The sequence below is a fragment of the Sciurus carolinensis genome, chromosome 1, assembly GCF_902686445.1.
Source record: "Sciurus carolinensis chromosome 1, mSciCar1.2, whole genome shotgun sequence".
NCBI classification, from domain to species: domain Eukaryota; kingdom Metazoa; phylum Chordata; class Mammalia; order Rodentia; family Sciuridae; genus Sciurus; species Sciurus carolinensis.
The window spans coordinates 50,203,857-50,230,316 of NC_062213.1; the positions used below are offsets into that span (position 1 = coordinate 50,203,857).

Below are 26,460 nucleotides of genomic sequence, written 5' to 3' on the forward strand. Positions count from 1 at the left end.
TGCTCCTCAGCAGTGGAAAAATGTTTTTGCTCAGCCAGAAAATCCATCTACCCTTACCTACCAGTCTGTTTCCTTGATTGCTCCCCAGCATGGATGGCTGGTAACTGACCAAACACTTCCATTACATTTAGTTTCAGTTGTGCATGCAAAGCTCACACAGAGACACACACACACACACACACACACACACACACAGACACACACACACACATGAATTTGCTTTCAAAAGAAGACACTATTACCTTTGTTCTTCCTGTTTGGGAATTTTAGGCAATCTAGGTTTTTTGTGCTGGAATATTTTAGGATATTGTGCCATAAATGCATTGTGAGTTGTTGACATTCTGTGAGAACTCCAGCTGTAAAACAAGAGAGAAATTAAAGTGTAAATATCATTCAACAATAAATTCCAAAGAAAAGAGTTTTCACTTGGTATATGCTAATTAATTCTATATCAAAATATTAAGCTAAGCTTTCTTAAGACTTTTATTTCTACAACCAATTAATACTGTTACTGTTATAGATAATAAAAATCCCTCCAAATGATTCACAGTTACATATACACTACTGGAAAATATATGTGAATCTTTGCAATGATATTTGAAAATTCCTTACTCTGTATTTTATCTGAAATAAAGCAGTTTTAGGTGAAAAGATTAGCATTTCCCAAACCCAGAAGATCACTGAAATCATCTGGCATGTCTTTGATAAGTAAAGATTTCTCTGATTCTGTATTTTTAATATCCTCCTCCTTTCTGAGCATGGTGGAGCACATCTGTAACTCCAATGACACTGGAGTCTGAGACAGGAGGATTATAAATTCAAGACCAGCTTCAGCAACTTAGCAAGTCCCTCAGCAATGTAGCAAGACCCTATCTCAAAAACAAAAAACAAAACAAAAAAAGGGCTGAGGACTTATCTCAGTGGTAAAGCTCTCTAGGGTTCAATCCCCACTAATAAAAAATAAACAAATAATAAAAATAAATAAGTTCTCCTCCAAATGTACATTACATTGTAGCCACATTTCGAAAATACCAAAAGAGTCAGTAAACAGGATCTACAGAAATAGGGCAAACTGTTATTAAATGTTGGGTAATGACAATTGTTTCTGGAAAATATGCCTCAATTTTCAACTGACAATTATCATTAAATGTTTTTTAAAACGGTAAATATTCATCATGATAGCTTATTTCAATAATTAGCAAAAATGATCATATTTCAAATTGAACACTGACAAACATCTTAGTCAATATTTTCGTCCTGGCAATGAATATAAAAGTCCTAAAGAGAAGGTTTTCTTAATGTATTGTCAGTGTAAGTAATAACACATTCAAAAATATTTATAACACTATTTTTTCCCTCTTGGCTAAAGTTCCTGAAATACCGTATTCGTACTTTATACAAGATAAAGTCATACACTTTGAGAATCTTACCTTTCTTAATTGATTCAAATACTAAAATGTGGATGTGATTTAAGAGGACATCATACTTTTTAAAAATATTTTTAGTGTAGATGGGCCTCATACCTTTATTTTATCTATTTATTTTTATGTAGTGCTGAAGATTCAATCTAATGCCTCATAGGTGCTAGGCCAGTGCTCTACCACTGAGCCACAACCCCAGCCCCACAATATCATACTTTTTAATTTCTTTTCTCACTCTGCAAAGACACATTGATCAAGTACCTACTCTTTAAATCTGATCTTTCAGTTCAGTGGGGATTTTCCAAAGATTTTGGAAATTCACATTAAACAATTACCTTTTTAACATATCTACTGTTTTTTTTTTTTTAATTAAGTACTTGTTGTATTCCAAACATTGTACCAGGATCTTTACATCGCATATTTGTATAACCTAACAATGTTGACACATTTTATTGCTCATTGTACACATAAAGAAACTGCAACCTTAATAATTGACTTAATTCATATGAACATGAAGTGAAGAATACAGAATACAAATGAAAATGGAATTGACTCATAACCTCTGCGATATACTGTTCCCAATTAAAAAAAAAATGTTAGTTCTTGCCAGGTGCCGTGTTGCACACCTGTAATCCCAATGGGCTCAAGAGGCTAAGGCAGGAGAATCGCTAGTTCAAAAGCCAGCCTCAGCAAAAGCAAGGCACTGAGCAACTCAGTGAGACCCTGTCTCTAAATAAAATACAAAATAAGGCTGGGGATATGACTCAATAGTTGAGTGCCCCCAAGTTCAATCCCCAGTACCACCCTCTCAAAAAAAATGTTAGTTCTTGCTCTATTCCAGGCAATATTTTAGGGAGTTTATATGTAGCAGGTCATTTAATCCTTGCACAGTTTATATTAGATAGATATTTCTAGATAGATATTTCAAACATTTTCATTTTAGACATGAAGAAACTAAGCCTCAAAGAAGTATTAAAATGAGGTCTTTCTATCTACATGTAGTCCATGCTACAAATCTTAGAATCTTGTAATAATCTGTAATCTAGACAGATCTTCTTTGGAGTAGCTAAAAACTTTATACCAAAATACTGAGACTTTTAATCTTGTCATTTTCTATGTGTATGCCTAAACTACCTCCTTCACCCAATCCTTGAGAATCTCCAAGATATGTTAGCTGGTGCACATGAACCCAGTATTTATGACCTGGGTCTTCAAAGGTAGTGTGTTCAAGAAGTGAGATATGTGGAAGGCTGACTTGGAAGAGTGAAATACGTCAGCTAGAGATGACACAATTTTCAGGATGAATTCCTAAATGTCCCATGATGCTAATGTCTATGTCACAAAAATGCAGTTCGGCAGTCTATTTTTTAAGTACCTTATATTTAAGGATCTTAAAATTAGATGCTGAAAGTGCCCAGGTAGGTATAATAAGGTGGGCACTGTGTTGAACTGGAGAGAGCATGTCCCCAAGAGTGTGTCATGGCCTCAATGTTCAAAGATCATTTTTAATGTACTAAAAGAAGCCCAATATGGTCAGATCCTGCAGTGTTTTTTATAGTAACCAGAAATCTGAACTCTCATGTAAAAATTTCTGATTTTTAAATATTGATTACTGCTATGAGCTGAACTGTGCCCTCTCAAAACCAAACAAAACAAAACTTCATGTGTTGAAACCCTACACCCTAATTTAGCTGTGTAGATCCCTAATTGCAAGGGAAGGTGAGAAATGTAGTTTAACTCTGTGCTCAGGAAGGAAAAGATATATTTTTAGAGAATACAGAGAAGTCTTTGAGATAGATATAAAAATCAGTGACTATTAAAACTGAAATTGTTCTTATTACTTAGACATATAGCTATCATGTCACAGATAAGATATGACACATACAAAGTTTAAATGACCTGCCTATGTTGATATAAAGTAGAAAAATTTGTACAAATATCCAGGTTGTCTTGACTCCAAGGCTAGAGTTCCTCCACTTCTGAAAATAGGCACATTGTAATAAAGAAGGCAAGAAGTAACAACAACACAGGGAATTCTGTCAAAGACATTGACTTGTGTCCCCTCCTCTGACCTAGCCTAAAGTACTGGGCATAGTCATAGCTAAGTTATAGCCAGAGTAATATGAAAGAGAGGAAACTCATTTCCTAACTTGACTGCCAATCAAAAATTCTCTTTATGACATGACATGAGAAAGAAATTTCCTATTAAATTAAACCACTGAAATTTAGGGTTTATCTATAAAGTAGCTGGAAATATTTTAAAACAGTATTTACTAAACATCCCATTCTGTTCTTCTCACAGATCAGAGAACATAAGCTCTTAATAAAATATTTATTGATTACATTTATAGGTTGACCTTTAAGCAATATATATTTTCTATTTTATTTTATTTATTTTTTATTTTGGGAGGGGGTACCAGGGATTGAAATTAGGAGCACTTGACCACTGAGCCATATCCCCAGCCCTATTATGTATTTTATTTAGATACAGGGTCTCACTGAGTTGCTTAGTACCTCGCCATTGCTAAGGCTGACTTTGAACTCAAGATCCTCCTATCTTATCCTCACGAGCTACTGGGATTATAGGCATGCGCCACTGTGTCCAGCTATAATTTTTATTTAAAATTAAGCAAGCCATAAAAGTTTAATCTTTTCTACTTCTATGGATAATTTCCTTTTCAATTTTTAATGAATATTTCAGCATCTACACATTTATTTGATAAAATTAAAAGAAATATGAATGTCATTCTTTTACAATAAAGAAGACAGGTGCACTTTGTCATGAATTAGGCTTAATACATAATACATACATATCTCCATAATAGCTCTCATACTTTAACTATGAGTTGAAGAAAAATGCTCTGTAACAATACCAACAAATTTAACATTAGGCCTTAAAACTAAATGCTCACTCTACCCAATGTTTTCTACTCTTATTTTAAATTATTGGGGAATGTCTCTAGCTATGAACTCATAAGTGTAGTTATGTATAAATAAAAATAATTATATATAAAAACAGAACCAGGCTAGAATAAATAGTGAAAGTCTATCCCCATGAAAGAACACCTGTTAAGACAGGAAGAGGTGTCTACTTTCTCAAATGTACAAACAACAATGGGAGAACAAAGAATGCAAAGGATTAGGGAAAACCAGGCATGGTAGTACACACCTGTAATCCCAGAGACTCAGGAGGCTGAGGCAGGAGAATCACAAGTTCAAGGCCAGTCTCAGCAACTTAGGGAGGCCTTAAGCAACTTAGCAAGACTCTGTTTCAAAATAAAAAAATAAAAAGAGCTAGAGAAGAAGTTCAGTGGTAAAGTGCCCCTGGGTTCAAAGCTCTGTACCAGAAGAAAATCAAAAACAGAAAAAGGATCAGGGAAATATGACATAACCAAAATAAACTAACAAAGCTTCACTTCTTCACCCCAAAGAAGCAAAAATCTATTTAATTAGAGGAACAAAACTAAAAAGAATAACAAAGTCCTATGAGTATTGTAATGTTGAGGACGTGACTCTGTGGTAGAGCACTTGATTAGCATGTTCAAAGCCCTTGATTCAATAACCAGCACTGCAAGAAAAGAAAAAAATATGATATGGAAAGCCAACAAGAGAACCAACATTTTTACAATAAGATCTTGAGGAGAAGAGGAGAAAGAAAAAGGACCAAAAAAACTACACTTAAAGAAACAATGGCAGATAATTTTCCAAATCTGGGGAAAGATGCCAACATCCAGTGATAGGAAACTTAGAAAACTTCAATCAAATTCAACCTAGAGAGTAGTTAATCAAGTTTCATCAAAGTCAAACTATCAAAAATCAATGACAAAGAAGGAACTCTGAAAGAAGAAAGATAGAAGAAATACATCACATAAAGAGAATTCCATAAGCTGTCAGTGGATTTCTAAGCAGAAACCCTGAAGGACAGGAGAGAGTAGGATAATATTTTCAAAGGGGTGAAAGAAAAGAAAGAGACTCAGCCAATCAGGAATACCTGGAAAAGCTTGTGCCTTTCCTAAAAATTTAAGATGCAAGTAATCTGACTTGAAAAAATGAAAGTGCAGGGGCCAATTATGAGATGATAAATGTTTTTAAATGAACAGTAATTTCTTCATTGTTTGCCTTCCAGCGTGTTTATACCTTAAACGTTAATAATTCATTCAGAAAACAGTTATGTTATCATATCATAATAGGAAGAAAATCTTCACTTGGAATAAACACTACTTTAAGTTTATATAGATCATATACCTAAGACCTGTGTTTAACAAAGCCTTGATTATATAAATCATATTTAGAAAACAACATATTTAGTGCAAATTTTATATCTGAATATTCTTCATACTCTAAAAAAATTTTTACTTGCACAGATTAGGTATATATTTTATTTCTCTTTTTCTAAATGACCTGCTATACTTTATAGATGTACTAAAATTGTGTTAGTAGCAGGGATTTGGAAATTTCTAACTGATTGTGTGATTAAATATTTCTGTTGCATGATGTGTAAGCTTCCATTATGCTGGTGGTTTAATAGTCTTGGCATATAAGTAGAACAGGTTCAATTAGGTGTTATATGTACAGGTATTACTCTTAATGATAACTGTTTGCTATGTTTTGTTGCTCATGCCATCTAAATGCAGGTTGAGATCCAGTCTCATTACAAGTAGAGTAAATGGTCTACCCTTTATTGCATATCCTATTCAGATAGCTAAAAAAAAGTTAAGATTGCCTTATACTTTGGAAACTTTTAACATTTAGAGCCACTGAAGTTGCCACTTTGAGTTCAGCATTCATATTTTGAAGATAAATGTGATTCAAATTTTGTGTTTTTTAATATTCATTCTTTTTTTCACAAGTGGATCACTGAGGAATTATGCATCATAAAGGAACCTAAGTGAGCTATATTATGAATGTACTATTTTTGCACATACATTTTGGGTATATTCCAAATACAGTACTTATTTATAGTTTGCTTCCTAATCTTTTTGTTGTACAGAAATCCAGACTTCCTATTCTTTTTTTTAAATTACTTATTTATTTTTTTAATTTTTATAGACTGCATTTTGATTCATTGTACACAAATGGGGTATATCATTTCGCTTCTATGATTGTGCATGATATACATTAGTGTAATCATACATGTACATAGGGTAATGATGTCTGTCTCATTCCACCATTTTTCATACCCCCATCTCGACTTCCTATTCTTAAAACATGATTGTTTATATATGAAGCATATCTTGCTATTGCCTTTTTTCTGTTGCTTTTAATCATGGCAAAAATTGTCAATATGAGAATGTATATGCTTTATGCAAGAAACTTAATAAAGAAGTTGAAAGAGTGCAAAAAAAATGAGAGAAAAAGAAAAAATTTTCCAGACAAATTAAAGCTAAGGGAATTCATCAACAATAACTAAATTGCTAAAGGGAGGCTTTATAAGCTGAAATGAAAGACAACTAATTAATAACATAAAACATAATGAAAGGACAAAACAATAAAATAATAATGCACAAATTCAGAATATTCTATCACTGGAAAGGCTATATGTAAATTAATTCTATCTTTATTATGAAGGATAAAGGCAAACTGTGAAAAACAACAAAAGCCATAATAAATTTTTAAGAGTAAATTTTAAAAAGATGCAAATTTTTACTTCTGAGTCATAAAATGTGAGGAAGGGAGTAAAAATATTGAGTTTAAATACGTGATTAAAGTTAAGTTTTGTCATCTTGAAATAGCCTGCTAGAAGTATAAGATGTTTTATGTAAACCTCATAGCAACCACAAAGCTAAAATCTGTATCATTTGCACAACCTAAAAAAAAAAAGATTCAAAGCATACCACTTCAGAAAATCACAAAACCACAAAGGAAGGCGGCAAGAGAGGAAGAAAGAAACAAGATAAATAACCAGAAAATAAATTACAAAATTTCAATAAGAAATCCTAACCTAGCAATAATTACCTGGAAGGAAAATGTAGTAAATTCCCCAAGCAAAAAAGCATACCGTGGTTGAATGAATAAAAACAAAAACAAGACCCAACTCTATCATACCTATAATAAACTCATTTTACTAGTAAGGATACACATACACAGAAAGTAGAGGGATGGAAAAAGATATTCTATGCAAATGGAAATGTTATAAGAAGCAGGAATAGATATATTTATACCAGACAATATATATGTTACATCTCCAACTTAAAAATCCCAAAAGGTCATTGTATAACAAAAAAGGAATCAATTCATAAAGCAGTTATTAAATGATCTGAAGGGATAGATTTCAACATAATAATAATTTGAGGTTTTAGAACCCTTCTTTTAACAATGGACAGATCATAGAGACAAAAGTTAATAAGTAAATACTGAATATAGTTTACCTAATAGAAAAAGCATGTGTGTAAGGTTTCTAATAAATGTTTCATTTCAATGGACCAAACACACTTACATAGAACATTCCTCCCAAAAGCAACTGAATACACATTCTTTTTTAAGTACACATAAAAAATTCTTTAGAATAGATCATATTTTAAACCAAAAACAAATTCTAATAAATTTAAGAGGATTGAAATAACATTGAATATCTTTTCTGAACACAATGGCATGAGATAGAAGAAATCTTAAGAAATTTCCATATCGAACAACATGCTCCTGAACAACCAGTGGGTCAAAGAAGAAGTCAAAAGACAAATCGAAAAATAACCTGAGACAAATGAAAATATAAATACAACATAACAATCTTATTGCATGCAGCAAATTCATGCATTTAATACTATAAACTTACAAGAGGTAAGTACCTATATCAGGAAACAATCTCAAATAATCTAACATTATATCTCAAGGAACTAGACAAAGTAAAACTCAGACCCAAATTAGTACATGACTTCATAGATGAATGCTTCTAAATATTTAAAACACTAATGCCAGTCATTCTCAAGCTCTTCCAAAAAATTGAAATAGAGAATACTTTTGAACTTATTTTATATGGCCAACATATTTTGATAACAAAGTCAAAGAAAGACACTATAAGAAAAGAAAATTACAGGCCAACTAACAAATCAAATTCAGAAAACTAAAGAATCATTCACCAGGATGAAGTGGTATTTATCACTGGGATGTAAGGATGACTCCACAGGCAAGTCAAAAAATGTAATACAGTACATTAACATAATGAATGGTAAAGATAGTATGATTATCCCAATAAATTCAGATAAAACATTTCACAGAAATTAACATCCTTTCATGATTGTAACTTTTTGTAGATGATGTATAGAAACAATATGCCTCAGTACAATAAACACCATTTGTGGATAAACCCACAGCTAATATCATACTCATCAGCAAAAAGTTGAGAGCTCTTCCTCTAAGTTTAGGAACAAGACAAGGATGCCCATGCTCACTACTTACTTTCAACATACTACTAAAAGATCTATTCAGAGACTCTATGCAAGAGAAAGAAATAAAATTCAACCTAATAGTAAACCGAGAGAGGAAATTGTCTCTGTTTGCAGATGACATGATGTTATATATTGAAAATATTAAACACCAAACATTGTTAGGATTGCTAAATGACTTTAGGAAAGTTACAGGATATAAAAATTAACATAAAACAATAAGTAGAATTATATACACTATTATTGTTTAGTCTTTAGGTGTTCCCCTAAAGCTCCTGTGTTAGGCAATGCAAGAAAGTTTAGAGGTGAAATGATTGGGAAGTAAGGACCTTAACCTAATCAGTGCATTAATCCAGCTGAATGGATTAACTGGGTAGTAATCATAGGCAGGTATAGTGTGGCTACAAGAGGTAAGTCATTGGGGGCATGTCTTTGGGGCATTTATTTTGTCCCTGGTAAGTGAAGTAGTCTCTCTCTGCTTCCTGGTTCTATGTCATGAGCAGCTCTCCTCAGCCTCACTCTTCCACCATGATGTTCTGCCTCCTCTCTGGCCAAGAGCAATGGAGTTGGCCATCTATTCACTGAATCCTCTGAAACCATGAGCTCCAAAATAAACTTTGCCTCCTGTAATTGTTCTTGTTAGATCTTTTGGTCACAACAGCAAAAAAGCTGATCAAAATATATACTAACAATGAACCATCTAAAAAGAAATCAAGAAAATAATCCTATTTATACTTAACAAAAAAAAATAGGTATAAATTTCACCAAGAGTCAAAAGATCTGTATCCTGAAACCATGAAATATTGATGAAATAAGTTGAAAACAAACAAATAGAATGATATTGTACTTTCATGAATTGGAAGAATATTGTTAAAATGTCCATACTTTTCAAAATGATCTATAGATTCAATGCAATCCCTATCAAAATGCCAATATCATTATCCACAGAGAAATTTTAAAATCCTGAAATTTGCACACAACCACAAAAGATTCCAAATAACTAAAGTGATCTCTTGCAAAAGACAAAGTTGGGGGCATCACACACAGATTTCAAAATATAATATGATGCTATTGTGATAAAAAAATCACAGTTCTGATAAAAGAACAAAGACATGGATCAATAAGACAGAAAAAACTGGGATAAAACTCACAGATTTGCAACCAATTGATTTTTAACAAAAAAATTTGGGTATACACAGTGGGCAAAGGACAGTCTGATGTTGAGAAAACTGAATATCCACCTGTAGAAAAATGAATTTGGATTCTTATTTCACCAAATACAAAATTTCATTTCAAAATGTATTCAATTCTTAAATACAAAAGACTTGAAATATAATCTAAAATTATTAGGAGAAAATAAAGGCGAAAAGATTCATGACATTTGTTTGGGCATTAATTTTTAGTATATGACCTGAAAACATGGGCAAAAATAGCAAGAATAAACAAATAAAATGCATCAAACTAGAAACTTCTATATAAACAAGGAAACAATAAACAGAGTGAGGAATGACCCACAACAATGGAAGAAAATATTTAAGAACCATACATCTGGTGAGTTAATATTCAAATATAGAAAGAAAACAATCCAATAGCAAGAAAACAAACAATCTCATTTTTAAATGAAAAGAATATGGAAAGACATTTCTCAAAATAAACCACAAGAAAGGCCCATGGACCCATAAAAATTGCTCAATATTACAAATTAATAGGGAAAGTCAGATTAAAGCCACAATGAGAGATGGCCACGCACCACTTAGAATGGATATTATTATCAAAAGATAAAGGATAATAAATGTTGGTGAAATGTGGAGAAAGAGAAGGTTTGTACATTATTGGCGGTAATGTAAATCAGTAAAGCCACTTTGGAAAATAGTACGGAGTTTCCTCAAAAACTAAAGAAAAATTTACCATATGACCCAGGAATCCCACTTCTCTATATCTATCCCAAGGAACTGAAATCTATTCATCTAAGAGATATCTGCATTCCCATGTTCATTGAATCATTATTCACAAGATATGTAATTGATAATGAATAAACTACACACACACACACACACACACACATACACACACACAGAATGGAATTCTATTCAACCTTAAAAAGAATGAAATTCTATTATTTGCAATGAAGTGCATAAAGGAGGGGACATTATACCAAGAAAAATAAACCAGGCAGAGAAAGCAAAACAAAATAACAACAAAAACCAACTCATGATCACATTCACATACATAATCAAAAAATTCTAAGTCACAGAAATAGAGAGTAGAATGATGCTCACTCACTAGAGGTTAGGGAGTGGATGGGGGAATGAAAGAGTGGAGAGATATTAAGTTTCAGTTAGGAGGAATGAGTCGTTGAGAACTATTGCACAGCAGAGTAACTTTAATTAATAATGATAATAATTATATTTTTCAACTTAAAATATTTTAAATAATCAGCTTTTAGGTAATACTAAAAATATCATACTATAAATCTGTATCTATCCTAACATATTTATAATCAACACAGACTGAAAACCTGTGAATAATTTTATATCATATATTTCAAAATAACAAAGAGTAAATTCCAAAAGTCTCACCACAAAAAAAACTTAATAAATGAGGTTACAGATAATTTAATTAGCTTGATTAAATCTTTCTGCATTGTTCAGGTTAAGCATCTTTCATCTGAAATGCTTAGAACCAGAAATGCTTTAGTTTGCAGACTTTTTTTTCAGATATTAGAATATTTAAAAATACACAAGGAAATATCTTGGGAATGGTACCAAAGTTCAAACACAAAATTTACTTGTATCTCACATACACTTCATATGTATAGCCTGAAGTTAATGTTAAAGGAATATTTTCATTACATCTGCATTTTTTTTTTCACAGTCCATCATGTAAAGTTACGTGTAGAATTTTCCACTTGTGGTGTCCTGTTGGCATTCAGAAAGCTTCAGATTTGGAGCATTTCAGATTTCAGATTTCTACACAAGGAATGATCAACCTATATACATACTTATCAAATTACTCCATAATGTTTATAATTATGATTTTTCAATTTAAAATATTTTAAATAATCAGCTTTTAGGTAATACTAAAAATATCACACTAAAACTCTGTATCTATCCTAACATATTTATAATCAACACAGATTGAAAACCTGCAAATAATTCCAAGAAGATATTTATTTCTACTGAACATCAAAATGAAATTCAGTTCAAAACACTGAACTCTGTTAAATGCCAAGAGATTGGAAGCAATAAGACATACAAAACCTCTTGCCATTATGGAGCTTAGAGTCAACTTGGGATGAAAAGTCTTGCCCGCGGCCAAGAATTTAGAAATCCAACGTGACATCATTCTCCCTTTGCTACTCAATTTTTCTTTTACCATTGATGAAAAAAAGTCTCAGGAAAATATGCCAATCTCCTACCTTTATTCTGATAATAGCAACTTTTTTATAGATCCAAAACCAATACCTCTTGTGAGTTTCTTGTACAAAAATTTTAAACCTTGACTCATTTAAGTCTCACTCTTCTATTTTTACAATAGGGGAAACATATTTCATTGGTCATCTTGAATACATAATACATGAATAAATAATAAATATGAAGGAATACCTTTTTTAAAAACCAGCTGCAATTTGTTAAACTCACTCGATAACTTTATGATTCTGAAGGGCTTAAAAAATATATAAGAATGTATTTCTACTAAATTGCCTAAAGCGTTCTTAGGGGGAGAAAGGATGTGAATTGCCAAGCCTTCATTAATTTGTTATAATTTATCATTCTAAAGACATGTTCATTTTCATGTCTAATTTTATGTTTGTGCCTTTATATTCTTTTTCTGAAATATTTATACAAAAACTATATACAGATACTCTAAAACCTACATTTGCAGGTTTTAGGTGTGTGAGTACCTCCAAAGGACCCATCCTAGAAATTCACAGAGATTTAAATCTGAAAGAAAATATGAACTATAATCGGGCGACTTAACAGAGGCAGTCAGGTAGGACAACCAGACTGAGCCTGGACTACATGATTTTCTCATGTGAGAACACTGCCTGGGAGGGTTTATAGAGCCCAGAAAAAGGAAGACTGATGTGATTTGTTTAGAATGGATATTTTGGCAGTTCCAGTTCTAGATGATACTATCTCGCTTATTATGATCCCCTTAAGGAAAAAAAGAATCCAGAAACATGTTGAAAATGAAATGTGTCTGGACCAGGAGCAAAAGGAAAAAGAGATATTCATTCCAAACCCTGTAACTACTATCTCCTGCCTTAGAAGAAGGACTAGCATATAAAATAGGTTAAAACTCGGATGAACTTTCATGAATAACAATAATAAAAATCATATCTAGGACTCTATGTGTCAGATACTATTTACCTATATTAGCTCACTTAATAGTCCTTTAAATCTTTAGAAATAGGCAAATGAGAAAATTGAGGCAAAGAGAAATTAACTAACCAGTTCACCCAGCAGGTGAGTGGCTAAGCCAAGATTCTAACCAGGATCATGACTCTGGATTGCATGTATCTTGCTTTTTCACCCTGGGCTGAAAGACACTGGGAGTCAGGAGAGAGCAATGTACAAGAAACAAACAAAAGCCTTCCCTTTTGGTAGAAATCCAGATAATAACAAAGAACAAGGCTGTCTTTCCTTTCTCTGAAAAAAGAAGAAATTGAAAGACAGATAAAAATATAGAAGTAATTTGAAGTGGCTAAGGGGGTGTGACTGAGAGATTTTTAAAACAGAGAGAAAATACTGTAACCTAAGGCCTGTCTTCAATAGTCCCATAAAGATGAGGCAAGATCCTTTTGACAAGAGAAGGTAGGTGAGGAGTGGATTGACAGAGGGAAACAGAAGAAAACAACCAGATTTATAATTTCCAAAGTCCAATCAGGGGAAGGAGTTGGCAACAAAATAGACTTTTTTAAAATTATGTCTTCAAGTGTTGCACATCTTAGGAATCCTGAGCTTCAGATTGTGGTATTTCCTCATTCTCTGGCTCCTGTATATTTCAGCTAGGCATCCCTTTGCACTGCTCAGGTACTTATTTCACTCAATATTTGTGTTTTCAACCATTTAAGGTTTTTTTTTTCCTTATGACTGCTTTTTAAGTACTAAAAAGGGCCCAGCTAGGAATGAGTTATGCTGACTTCACACTAAATTGTTTCCTTAACACATGACATATATATTCTGGCCCTTCAATCTAGAGAAATAACCTCCAGGCTTTCAAATGTTTTTATCTGTGTGGTAAATCAGGTACCTGTGAGAGTCAGCAATGTTTTATTACTATACTTTATTCATAAAACAAGCATATTCATATTCATTTCAACAACAGAAAAAGAAATGCAAGAATAACTTACTGGACATGCTTTCCTCTAAGGTGGCATAATACATTCAACTGACCATAATTAATGTTCTTAGGCATTTTCAAGCCTGCAAAAAAAAAAAAAATCAATTAAAAATGTGAGTAATTTTCTGTAATCTTATTAACCAAGTGTATAAATAGAGTTTAATTGCAAACATTCATCAAAATAAAAGAATTCAGTGACTATGGAGGTGAGGTATTCACAGTCTTTGATACACAAACAGAATTGAATAGGATGATTAAACTGAGGACAGAAATTTAATCTTTTTGTCGATAGCAAATCTGGTCTGGCAATTTTTAATACTAGTAAATGGTACCTTTTGTGTGTCATGTAATGTCATTCTTCTAAAAGTAAGCCTTTCAGAACCCCTTTCAATACCTTTGATATGAACTGGCTCCAGACATGAACCAAACATGAAATATTCCAGGCATGACAATTCAGAGTTTTCTTGATATTTTATATTTTTTTTCCTTCTTTATCTATACTCGCCTAGTCAATTCTATTCAGGCCCCCATCTTTGACTCTCTTCAGAGCATCTTCCAGTCTCTGAAAGCAGTTTAAATTCCTTCTGAAATTCAAATATAAGCAAATCACAAATGACTCCCTAAGAAAAGAAAAATAGTAATTATAACCAAGAAGCAAATTGTGATTCTTTTTCAGGGCCAGAATGAGCTGACATCCTCCAAATGAAATGGAAAGGGAGAGAGTAAGCATCTTTACAGTGTTGGGAATTCACATTGCAGGTCCTCTGGTTACTCCATAAGAATGAATGGAGTCAGAAACATTGTTAAACAGAAAGCAGTAATAAATGCTAGCTTATGCATGGTATTCCTTCCCTGTTGGAAAGTTATTGAGAAAATCACTGGCTTAATGCATTCCTGAAACTTTTTAAAAGGTATTCAGTGACCTTATTCTAATTATAAGGAAAGGGAACTTGACATATACAAGTTTACCCATTTCAATTCCAGATTCCTGAATAATAAAATTTGACTTAAACCCTTTGTGACCTAAAAAATAGTCAGCAATAACATGCTGCTCACTAAATATGAAAGTGAAATAAGATAAATTTAAGCAGGAAACTTCTTGCTATCCATATATATCGATACCTTTGAATAAACTTGAAAATGCTAATTACATAATTTAGGTGTTTTCTTATCCCACATTACTCAGTTAAGTCTTAATAAACAAAAAAATTACCTAATGGTGTTTTATTTAGTATCATATGAAATTGTTTATTTTAGATGAGCAAATTGTAGCTTAAATATATCAAAAATATTTTAACATACTAATATTTCTGATATAAAATATTATATGACATTAATCTTAGTAGACTTTTAAGAACAGAATTAGGAAAACATTTGTATAAAGTGTTTAATTACTCCATTTTCCTGGTGTAGTTCAAGAATAGGGTCGGGTTGGAGTTGTGGCTCAGTGATAGAATGCTTGCCTGGCATGTGTGAGGCCCTGGGTTCAATATCCAGCACCACATATAAATAAATAAAATTAAAAATCCATTCACAACTAAAAAAAATTAAAAAAAAAAAAAGAATAGGGTCAGTAATCGCTGTTGTGAGGGATATGGACAGGAGTGGAAGTTGGTGACAGATATTTGGGAAAAAAGGTCAAGATTTGAAAAATTCTGACCACAAAAAGGGGGCTTTAAAAAACACGCCTATAATCCCAGGGACTCGGGAGGCTAATGGAGGAGGATTGCAAGGTCAAAGCCAGCCTCAGCAATTTAGGAGGCCCTATTCAACTCAGTGAAACCCTGACTCTAATAAAATATTAAAAAGGGCTGGGGATGTGGCTCAGCGGTTAAGTGCCCCAGGTTCAATCCTTGGCACCAAAAAAAAAAAAAAAAAAAAAATCCATCCTCCTTCAATTAAGCAGCATATAAAATTAAGACCCATAAAACAAAGATTCTAAGACTAAGAACTGCCAGCAAAGAATATATAAATTATCACTTTGTTTCTTATTTGAACATCACATTGCATAAGAAAAGCTATAGTTCACAAAGCCAAATCTTCATGACAGACTTAGCCTAGTAAATGCAAAAACAGCTCAGGTTATATAGCACTCATGGCACAGTAGAATACTAAGTCATCAAAATTTTTCTTTAATTCATAAAAAAATGTCTGAGTTTCAGTTCTGAGAGGTTTTTGTCAGAGGGATCTCTACATGAAGAGTGTTGAACATCAAAATGGATCCTGTCTTTGAAAGCAGATTCATTGAAAAGAAAAAATCCAAAAGGTTTCAACAAGAAATAAACCATCAAGACCAGTGGTTAGTTTTTTCAGTGATCCAATGTAAAGAATTTCAAAGAGTACAAAGTTTACATTTCTTTTACTATCTTAATTTTCCTTCATGAATATGCCTGAACCCAACTTTTGACAGAAGCAGACGGGGCTTAACCCTATAAACAGGGTTTAAATCAAGGATTTTGACCAGAGTAAGTGTGAAAGAGGATTAGAAACTGATGTGAAAGGGTGGTTACAAATTAATCCCACACCAGAAACACACTGTGTAATTAAGAACCCAGTTATCTTTATTGATATAAGGTCTACTGCACATTATCAAAATAGAAAAGCAAAATTCCAATGTTTTATCTGAGGGGTACATAGATGATCTTTTGTTTATAAATGTTAACACTTGTTCAGAATAGATTTATTTTCATATTTGAGTAGTATGATAAACGGCATATGCTTGTCATGGGAGTTATAAAATTTTTGTTTTAAAATGTTTTTGTGATGAGAACTGATGTCAGCAAAATTGTATTGTATTAAGAAATTTTGTCAATAAATAGATTTTACTATTCTTGTAACAAAACAAGAGTTAACTATGTGAGTGATAACTGTTTATCTCACTAGGCTACCTATTTTACTGTCTTTATATATTACATAACATCACTATAAATCTCAAATATACACAATGAATTTTGCTTTTAAAAAATAGTTTTTGTGAGTGTTAACTACAACTAATTTCCCAAAAATATTTCCTTCAAGAAGTAGAGAAATATCTCCTACAAAAAGCAAAGAGAAAGTCATCAAATAAGTAAAATCTTAGAAATATTGCACATGTACAACCACTTTATTAGGAGAACATGTTTATCTATCTAGTAGTTGAAAGGCAAGGTGAGAGACAGAACAGCATAGCCATCAAGAAAATGTCACAGTGACCCCCTAGAAATGTCAGAGTACAGTGAACTGGAGAGGAAAGGGCTGGAACCTCTTCAAAGTAGTTGCAGTGTGTATTGTAATAATTACTCTAGTGATAAACAAAACCCTGCTTAATATAATATCAGAGCACACATAAGTAGTTTAGCAGCAATAGCAATAGAGATATGAAAAACAATTTTTTTGTAGTAAGAACAGCAGACCTTACACTATGATAAGCAGAAGGCAAATTCTAGTGCCAGACTGAAATACTAACAAAAAGCTGAACAGGTGAAAATGGAAAGACTATAAGCATGACTGACTCTTCCTCTATGCTACTATTAGTTATTCAATTCTCCAAGAGGGAACATGTTTGCAAGTCCATCTAAACTTGTGTAAGAAGAAGTGATTAAACGTACCTTTGTTAATGGTTAAGAGTGTTTATTTTCTCTTCAAATAATTTTTGTCATTTTCTAAAATTCCAAATTTATTCTACTTTGAGTGATATTTAATAAACATAAGCCTCCTGAAAAATAAAGCAACTAAATAAACTATCAACCATAAAGAAATAGTGCCTGATGAAAGTCTTCCATAGATAAAATTTGGTGCACTGACAATTGCCCAAGTAGGCCTGAATTTTTTTTTTTTCCTTGTCTGGGTGAGTTAAATTGTCAAAGCAGAACTGTATGAGCTGAGAACAGAAGAGGGTAATATTTTAACAATTATCAGAATAACTTCCTTTTATATATAACAGTTTTGCTCAATTTAAAGTCACTCCTCCACCCACTATAATTTATCTTCTGGCTTCTTACTGAAATTTGTTTCACTAAGACAATCGAAGATCTGGTAGTCTCCACTCCAGGGATTTCTCTTCACTCTGTCTTACTGTGTGACATTGGACTCATGAAGTTTATTCCTGTTGGGCTTCTAGGACAGCATCCTCTTTTTACTTGCTTCCTCCTTTTGAGTTTGCTGTATTGTCTCCAATCTTCTTCACCCAACCATTAATGCTGTCCAAAAATCTATTCCTAGTACCTCTATTTTTATCTTTTCAGTTTATATCCTTTTCTTAATGCATCCATATTTTCAAATACCACAAACACACTCAAGATTATCAAATCAAACTCTCTAGCCCAGACCTCTAACCATTACACCTCAAACAAGCAAGTAAATATCACCCATAAAAATAAAATTCAAGATAACCAAAATTCTTCCCACACTTCACACACACACACACACACACACACACACACACAATGTGATCCTGTCCTGAATTCCCTATCTGGGTTAAGAAAATCCCTATCAGTTATAACTCTATCACCTATCTCAGTATCTTAGTCTACTCTTTCCTCTTTAGGACCAGTGAGTTATAAAGCCCATTGATTCTGCCCTTCTGAGATATATCCTGAATATCTCCTGAATGTGTCCTCTCCGATCAGGGACATCACTGAAGGGGTACACAGATGGCATATCAGGTTCTTGGTTAAGGTCCTCCTAGAATCATTGGGACAATTGCTATAACATCTGAACTAGCCTCTCAAATGCTAACTTCTTCTCTAACCCATTCTCCATGGGATGATCACAGTATTTTCTAAAATTGTCATGTGATTGCATAACATTTTTGTTTGAAATACTTGTAATCTTCTACAGGCTAAAGTATAAATCCTTTGTATGGAATACTTTACCTCTTACATTTATACATAAATTAACTTCTATGGCCTCATTGGACACCACCATCTCTGCTGCTACCCTATTCTCTCCATCTTTATTTTTCTTTTAATTATTGGTGCATAATAGTGAAACACATTGTGATAGAGTTGCACATAATATAATTTGATCAAGTTCATTCCCTAGTACCTCCCCGTGCCCTCCCCTCCATCCCCACAGTCTTTCCTCTGTTCTACTGTTCTCCCTTTTTTGTGAGGTTCCTTCTTTTCCATTTTCTCCCTAGCTTCTACATGAGACAAAGACACTTAACTTTCTGAGTCTGACTTATTTCATTTAACATGATGCGCTCCAGTTCCACCCATCCATTTTCCTACAAATGAAATAATTTCATTCTTCTTCATAGATGAATAAAGCTCCATTGTGTATATATCTGCCATATTTTATCTATTCATCAATTGACAGACACCTGGGCTGGTTCTGTAATTTGGCTATTGTGAATTATACCAGAATAAACATGGGTATCATTATACTATGCTGGACTTTAATTCTTTTTGGATTAATACCTGGGTGATTATAGTTGGATCATACAGTGATTCCATTTCCAGTCTTTTGAGAAACCTCCACGCTAATTTCCACAGTGATTGTACTAATTTACATTCCCATCAACAATCATAAGAATTCCTTATCCCACCACATCCTCAACATCATTTTTTTAATTTGTATTCTTGATGAGTGTCATTCTAAATGAGTGAAAAGAAATCTCAAGTGTAGTTTTGCTTTGCATTTCCCTGATGGCTAAAGAAATCGAGCATATGCATATGTGTGTGTGTGTGTGTGTGTGTGTGTGTGTGTGTGTATTCAATATGTATGAATATGTATATATATGTACATTTCCAATAAGTGTATGTTCAATATATATGTTATACGCTCTCTACATATATGTATACGTTCAATTTATTTAGCCATCAGGGAAATGCAAATCAAAACTACACTGAGATTTCTTTGATTTTTTTTAAATTCTTTATTTATCTGGATATTAATTCCATCAGAAGAGTAGCTAGAAAAGATTTTTTTTCCCATTCTGTAGGTTCTCTCTTAATGCAATTGTTTCCTTTGCTGTGCCGAAACTTTTTAATTAATGCCATCCCATTTATTAACTCTTGGTATTATTTCCTAGGATTTAGGAGTCCTGTTAAGAAAGTCACTGCTGGACCTAGATGTTAAAGTGTTTAGCCCCTGTTTTCTTCCAGCAGCTGAAAAATTTATGGACTAATTTCTAGGTATTTGATCAATTTTGAGTTGACTTTTGTGAAAAATAAGAGAGGGATCTAGTTTCATATGGATATCAAGTTTTGCTAGTGCAGTTTGTCAAAAAGACTGTCTTTTCTCCAATGTATATTTTTGGCACTTTCAACAAGAATCAGATTACTGTATCTGTGTGATTTGTCTCTGTGTCTTCTGTTCTATTTCACTGACCCACATGCCTGTTTTTATGTCAGTACAATGTTGTTTTGGTAGCTCTGTAGTATAATTCAAAATTGTATCGTGAAGCTTCCAACATTGCTCTTTTTGTACAGAATTGCTTTGCTATTCTGGGTCTTTGGTTCTTCCATATGAATTTTAGGACTGTTTGGTTTTCAGGTAGTGTGTGTGTGTATGTTTCTAATTCTGTGAAGAATATCATTGGTATTTTGGTGGGGATTGCATTGAATCTACAGATCATTGTAAGTAATATGGACATTTTAACAATATTAATTCTGCCTGTACGTGAATGTGGTAGGTCTTTCCAACTTCTATTGCCCTTTTCTATTTTTTTATTCTTTCTTCAGTGTTCTATATTTTTCACTGTGGATGTTCATCACAAACTCTTCAGATAGAATTATTCCTTGGTATTATTTTGTGGACTATTGTAAACAGAATTATTTTTCTGATTTCTATCTCAGGAAATTCATTACTTGTGTATAGAAATGTTTTTAATTTTTATTTCTTGATTTCAAATCTGGATACTTTGGAAAATTGTTATGGCAGCTCTGAAAGTCTTCTGCAAAGCTTTAAGGATCTTCTAAGTATAGGATCATATTATCATCAAACAGTGATAATTTGACATTTTCCTTTCCAAATTGTATCCTTTTATTTCCTTATTTCTCCAGTTGCACTGGTTAAAATGACAAATTCTATACTGAATAAAATGGTAACAGTGAACATCCTTGTCTTGTTCCTGATTTTAGAGGGAAAGATTTAACTTTGCCCTCATTGGGCATGATTCTCCATCTTTAAACAACATTTTCTAGCTGTTTCATGAACATTCCTTGTTTTTCTATACGATATTTTCTTTGGTTTGTGTTTTAACTTTATTAAAAAACCATCTGTCCTTTTAGATTCACCTCAAAAGTTAACTTATATTTGATACTTTTTGAAACCACTCTTTTCTATTAGAAAAGGGGGTTAACTACATCTTCCTACTCTTATAGCAGCATGGAAACAGTTGCCCTAAAGCAAGCATTATCTTTTTAACTTTTTCACTTATACATATGTCTCCTTTCATTTATCATGATTTCCTGAGGGATAGGTCTATTTCCTATTCATCCGTGAAACCCCAGAACTTATCACAATGCTTGGATATAAATATTATTTCTTAAATTATAATGTATAAATAATAAGAAGATGTGGCTCTAACTTGTCAGGTAAGGGGCAGTCATATGCCTTGAAATTCATATTAAGGAAACATATTAGGAAAATGAAAATAAAGTTGTTTAAAGGAGCACGTATAGTACTCTAAAGATTCTCTGCTCCTGGCACGGCACTACACGTCAAATATTTTATCTCCCTTTCCCATGAGATTGAAGGTCTTATCAATGTTATTTTTAGGCATTAAAACCCTATTCACCATTGCAAAGAGTCCACTAAATAACAGAACATTCAAAAGGAGGGTGAAATTTTAATCATCAGTGAAACTGAAGATTAACCATGATTCTTAGCTATAAACTCCAAAAAATATCTACCAAACATAAATATCAGTAAAGTGTAAAAGAAGTTCAAGAGCATATACACTCTTCTCTTATTAAGGAAATAGGCAGAGTTCTCCAAGGGAAGAAAGTATCTGGGCCTGAAGAGCACAGCAATGAAATCTTACTTAGAATGGCAAGTTCTTAAGACACTGACAGAACAAGGGTCACCCTTCAGTTGGTGACATATACGAATTGCAGGGCAAATCAAGGATTCCACTTATAGTCAGGCTTTTTTGGAATCAAGTTGTGATAAGATAGAGGACAATATTAATTGTCAATCAACACAGAAGCAACCAATCCCAGTTATTGAAAAGAAACAGATTCCAAATAACTACTCAAAAACCTTTGGAGTGTGAATGGTAAGAGCACTCACTGGAGGACTATTTAGAGATAAGTACAAAACTGCGTTGATGAGATAGTGGTAAAATTTAGCATATGAGAAAATTCAGTCTATCTGCAGAACCACCTTACTCCCCACTGGTATTTTTTACCTAACAACAAAATTATCTTCAAAAACCTAACCATCGTTCAATAAACCTTGCACCCAGGTGTAACATACTTGGACGGAAAATATGATATGATGAACTTATCATATAATGTGCATCAGAAGAATTATGGCAGAAAGGCAAAAATCCTATGCTCTTCCCTCCCCCTCCATGCACAATACACATATGGCCTTAATTAAACTATAACAAAATTACAAGGCATTAAATATGAACAGAACAATAAAAAAATTATAAATTAAAAGACTGCATTCAGTAAAGAACAGAAAGATAAAATTAAGACATAAATAAAATCCACTTTAGAAACAATAAACATGGCAAAGATGTAAGAAAATACAATCACTGATACAGGGTTACACACCCAAATAAATAGGATAAAAAGAAAAACAAAGGAGATAACTGAAAGTGATAAATGAAGATAGATGTTATATATGGAAATTATTCCCAAATAAGAAAACAGAAATAATGACAAAGGAAAAAAAAACTTAAAATACAAGAACACTTTTTTCATGTAAAGATTTGTTTATGAGGAATTAAATATGATTTCATGACCCAGAAAGGAGGAGAGAAATCATGATACAGGATTTACAAAGAGACTAGATGTTCTTGATGCCATTAGATTAGTAACTAAATGTTACTAGGTTTCAAAGATAACTATTTAGCATCCAGCAGAAAGAGGAAGCATCTTCCTCTTGTCAAAGCTCTGGCAAACAGTAAGGTAAGGGAGGAAAAAGATGACTCATGAATTTTATTATCCAAAATATATAAAGTTAAGAGGTAAATACAAGACCTCAGAGAACATGTAGGACCATGAGCCCTCTATTTGAATATCAAATTTGCTTAGCATCACTGAATGAAGAAATCATATAAACATATAACCACCACTGGTATGGAAACTATACAAAGTTATTTTTGTATCTTTCCTCACATACTAGTTAACCAATACAATTTTTAAACCAATACAGTTTTTAAATTTTTAAATGGAGACTTAATGAGAACATTTAAAGTATAAATATAATTAGTCCAAGGATTAAACATTAATATGATTAGTAGCCAAGTCATGATGTCTTCATATCTTAAGGGACAGTTTTCTCATTTCATACTAGGTTATAAAGATGCATTTTCTAAAGTTAACAAATCAAAAAATAGAGGTTTAGGTATTGAATCTAATTTTGTATTCCAAATTATATAACATTAAAATTCATAAAGCAAAAAAATGCATGTATAAATGGAAGCAGAATAAACTCCACAGTAACTGCCCTTCCTTATCATCCAAAAATCAAGTAGAAAATAAATCACTACAGATGCAGAGATTTCAAATAATTAATAAGGAATCTATTAGCCATGTATCATATTTTATTCTCAAAGAAATTATCTGATTCCAAGGATAAGACAAAGTCCAAAATGAACCTAAAAATTCTTATTTTGCCAAAGCAAGAAAATGCTCAAACTAACTTGAACAGTCTCCCAGTAGCCAAAGTGTGGAAAACATGAATACCAACGTGTGATGATGGTTGTCCATTAAAACTTTTGAATAAAATAGGAAATCCTGTGCTTATTTATTTACTTCTTTATTTAATATGCTTCAGAAATGGGATACTATATTCTTTTAAAACACATCTACCTAAAATATATATTAACTGCAAAAGTGAAACTGTAAATTTATAGTAAAGAAATTCTCCACATATCACCTTAATCAATTGACTAAAGTAAATATCAGCAGTAGTGAAACAGGAGGAAATCACGTGCCCCCTGATAAGATGGAAGGAGAAAAACACAGGAGTGATCCTGTGATATTGCTGCCAAAGATGTCTACCTGAAATCTAATCATGAGGAAACGTCAGACAAACCAACTTGAAGGACATTCTACAAAATAACTGGTTTGTAATCTCCCAGTATCAGGGTCATGAACATCAAGGAAAACTGAGGAACTATTTCAGACTGAAGGAAACTCAAGAGACAAGGCAGAGAAGTGAAACATGAGATATTAAATTGGATTCTTTTACTGGAAAGAACATTATCAGAACAATTAGCCAAATTTGAATGTGTCTAAAGATTAGATTACAGTTCTGTGTCAGTGTTATACTTATCCAACAGTTTGATGTCAGTGTTACACTTATCCAACACCAAAAAATATTTAGGGATGATAGAATGTCAAATGAATCTAGAAAATTAAGTTTCTTTATATTTATCTTCCAATACCTTCAAGATTGTGATCGTCTTAAAACTTAAAAATTCAGTATCTTTACACTATTTTTATAATTTAAAAAATAAGAATGAGATAACATATGTAGTAGGAAAGGAAAAGGATGAAATTCCTCTGGATAAATTTTATTTAGGATATTAAAGAAAGATGTATAAATTGGAAGTAGAAAGATTAATATTATAAAGATACCAATTTTCAAATAGGCAGATTCAAAATCATAAAGTTGCCAATATTTTATAAATTGACTATTAAATTTAACACATTTTCCATTACAATATCAAAATGTTTAACTTTAAAAAGCTAAATATTTCTAAAGAAAAATAAACATGGGAAAAGGACTAGCAATATCTTTTTAAAAGGAATAATCAATGAGGTTAATATTACCAGATATTGGAATATAATGCTTCAATAATGATAACAACTCAACACTGATACATAGATAAATGGAAAAAGTAAATAATAGATTTCAAAACAGATGCAGAAGGCATACAAAATTCAACATGTAATAAAAACTGATATTTCAAATTAGTAGAAAAAGTTTGCTAACAAAGGTTGCTAACAGAACAGGTATTAGGTCAGAACAGGTCAGTTGAAAAAATATTAAATTATATTTTACTGTTCTACACCATTATAAAATCTAGATGCATCTAATATTGAATGAGTATAATATTAAAAACAAAGCTATATAAATAATAAAGGAAATCATGGGGGAGTTATTTTTAAACCTTGTTGTGAAGAACTACTAAATAAGGACTTAAAAACTACACATTCTTTTTTTTATATTTTGAAAAAAGTTTATTGTTGGGGGCTATGCCATGCGGACTACACCAAGATGGCGCCTGGCAGCCAGCCAGAAGTTGTTTTGGTCACATTGGTGGTGAGGAGGTTAATTAACATAAGCACACTCAGATGATTTGTCATTGGCCGTATTCAATTAAGTCCACGCACACAACGATCTCGAGTGCTCCTGATCGTGCCTGCTCCTTTTGACCTTTACCATGATTGGGCAGCTGCCTCCTCGCCTGATCTTTACATAATTGGCGTCAGGCCTACCCTTCACCTCCTGGAGGGGATATAAACCGGCTCTCCTCAAGCGCTGGGGTTCAGGTTCGAGGTTCCCGTGTTTCCTGAATCTACAATAAACCGTTCCAAATTCAAGAGCCTCGCTATTCGTTTGTCTCCCGTGCCAAATTGACTCTGTTGGACGGCGTCAGTTTATTACATATGTAACAAAACAAATACATAAAAATGTACCAACAAGGCTTCAGCAAACTTGAAGTATGTTCCTAACCCCTCCTGGACTTTCTGTAAGAAGTATGGCAAGCACCAACCCTGGAGTTGACACAGTACAAAGAAAGGCCAGCCCAAGGATTGTTTGTGTGACCAGGGAAAGCAGCATTATGACAGGAAGCAAAGTGACCATGGTGGGACTAAGCTGACTTTCTGGGGAAAGACTGAAACTACGATGACTGGGCTGAGACTCCGTGCCTTGAGTCCACCTGCAGGTCTAAGAGAGTGCCGACCATCAAGAGACACAGGAGCTTTAAACTGGGAAGAGATAGGAAGGGAAAGGGAATAAAAAACTACACATTCTAAACTCTTTGTATGACACAAAAATCATAATAATAGAAGAATGCAAATGGAAAAAAATATTTTTAAGATACATGAAAAAAGGCTATGATTTATTTTGTACATAAAGAGTTCTTTTAAATAAAGGGAAAATAAATTATAATAAATGTGCAAGAGACATAAACAAAC

At 32.8% G+C, this 26,460-nt stretch overlaps 1 protein-coding gene across 1 annotated transcript in view; it reads right to left on the bottom strand.

The window, feature by feature from the left end:
* The window catches only part of Cnbd1 (cyclic nucleotide binding domain containing 1), a 484,214-nt gene extending 469,985 nt beyond the window's left edge, over positions 1–14,229 (bottom strand). The window contains exons 1-2 of the mRNA XM_047565748.1: positions 14,160–14,229; positions 243–356 (exon numbers count right to left, since the gene is read on the bottom strand). Coding sequence (XP_047421704.1) covers positions 243–356; positions 14,160–14,224 — 179 coding nt within the window. The 5' untranslated portion in view covers positions 14,225–14,229. The remainder of the gene's footprint in view (positions 1–242; positions 357–14,159) is intronic.
* Positions 14,230–26,460: the final 12,231 nt, after the last annotated feature.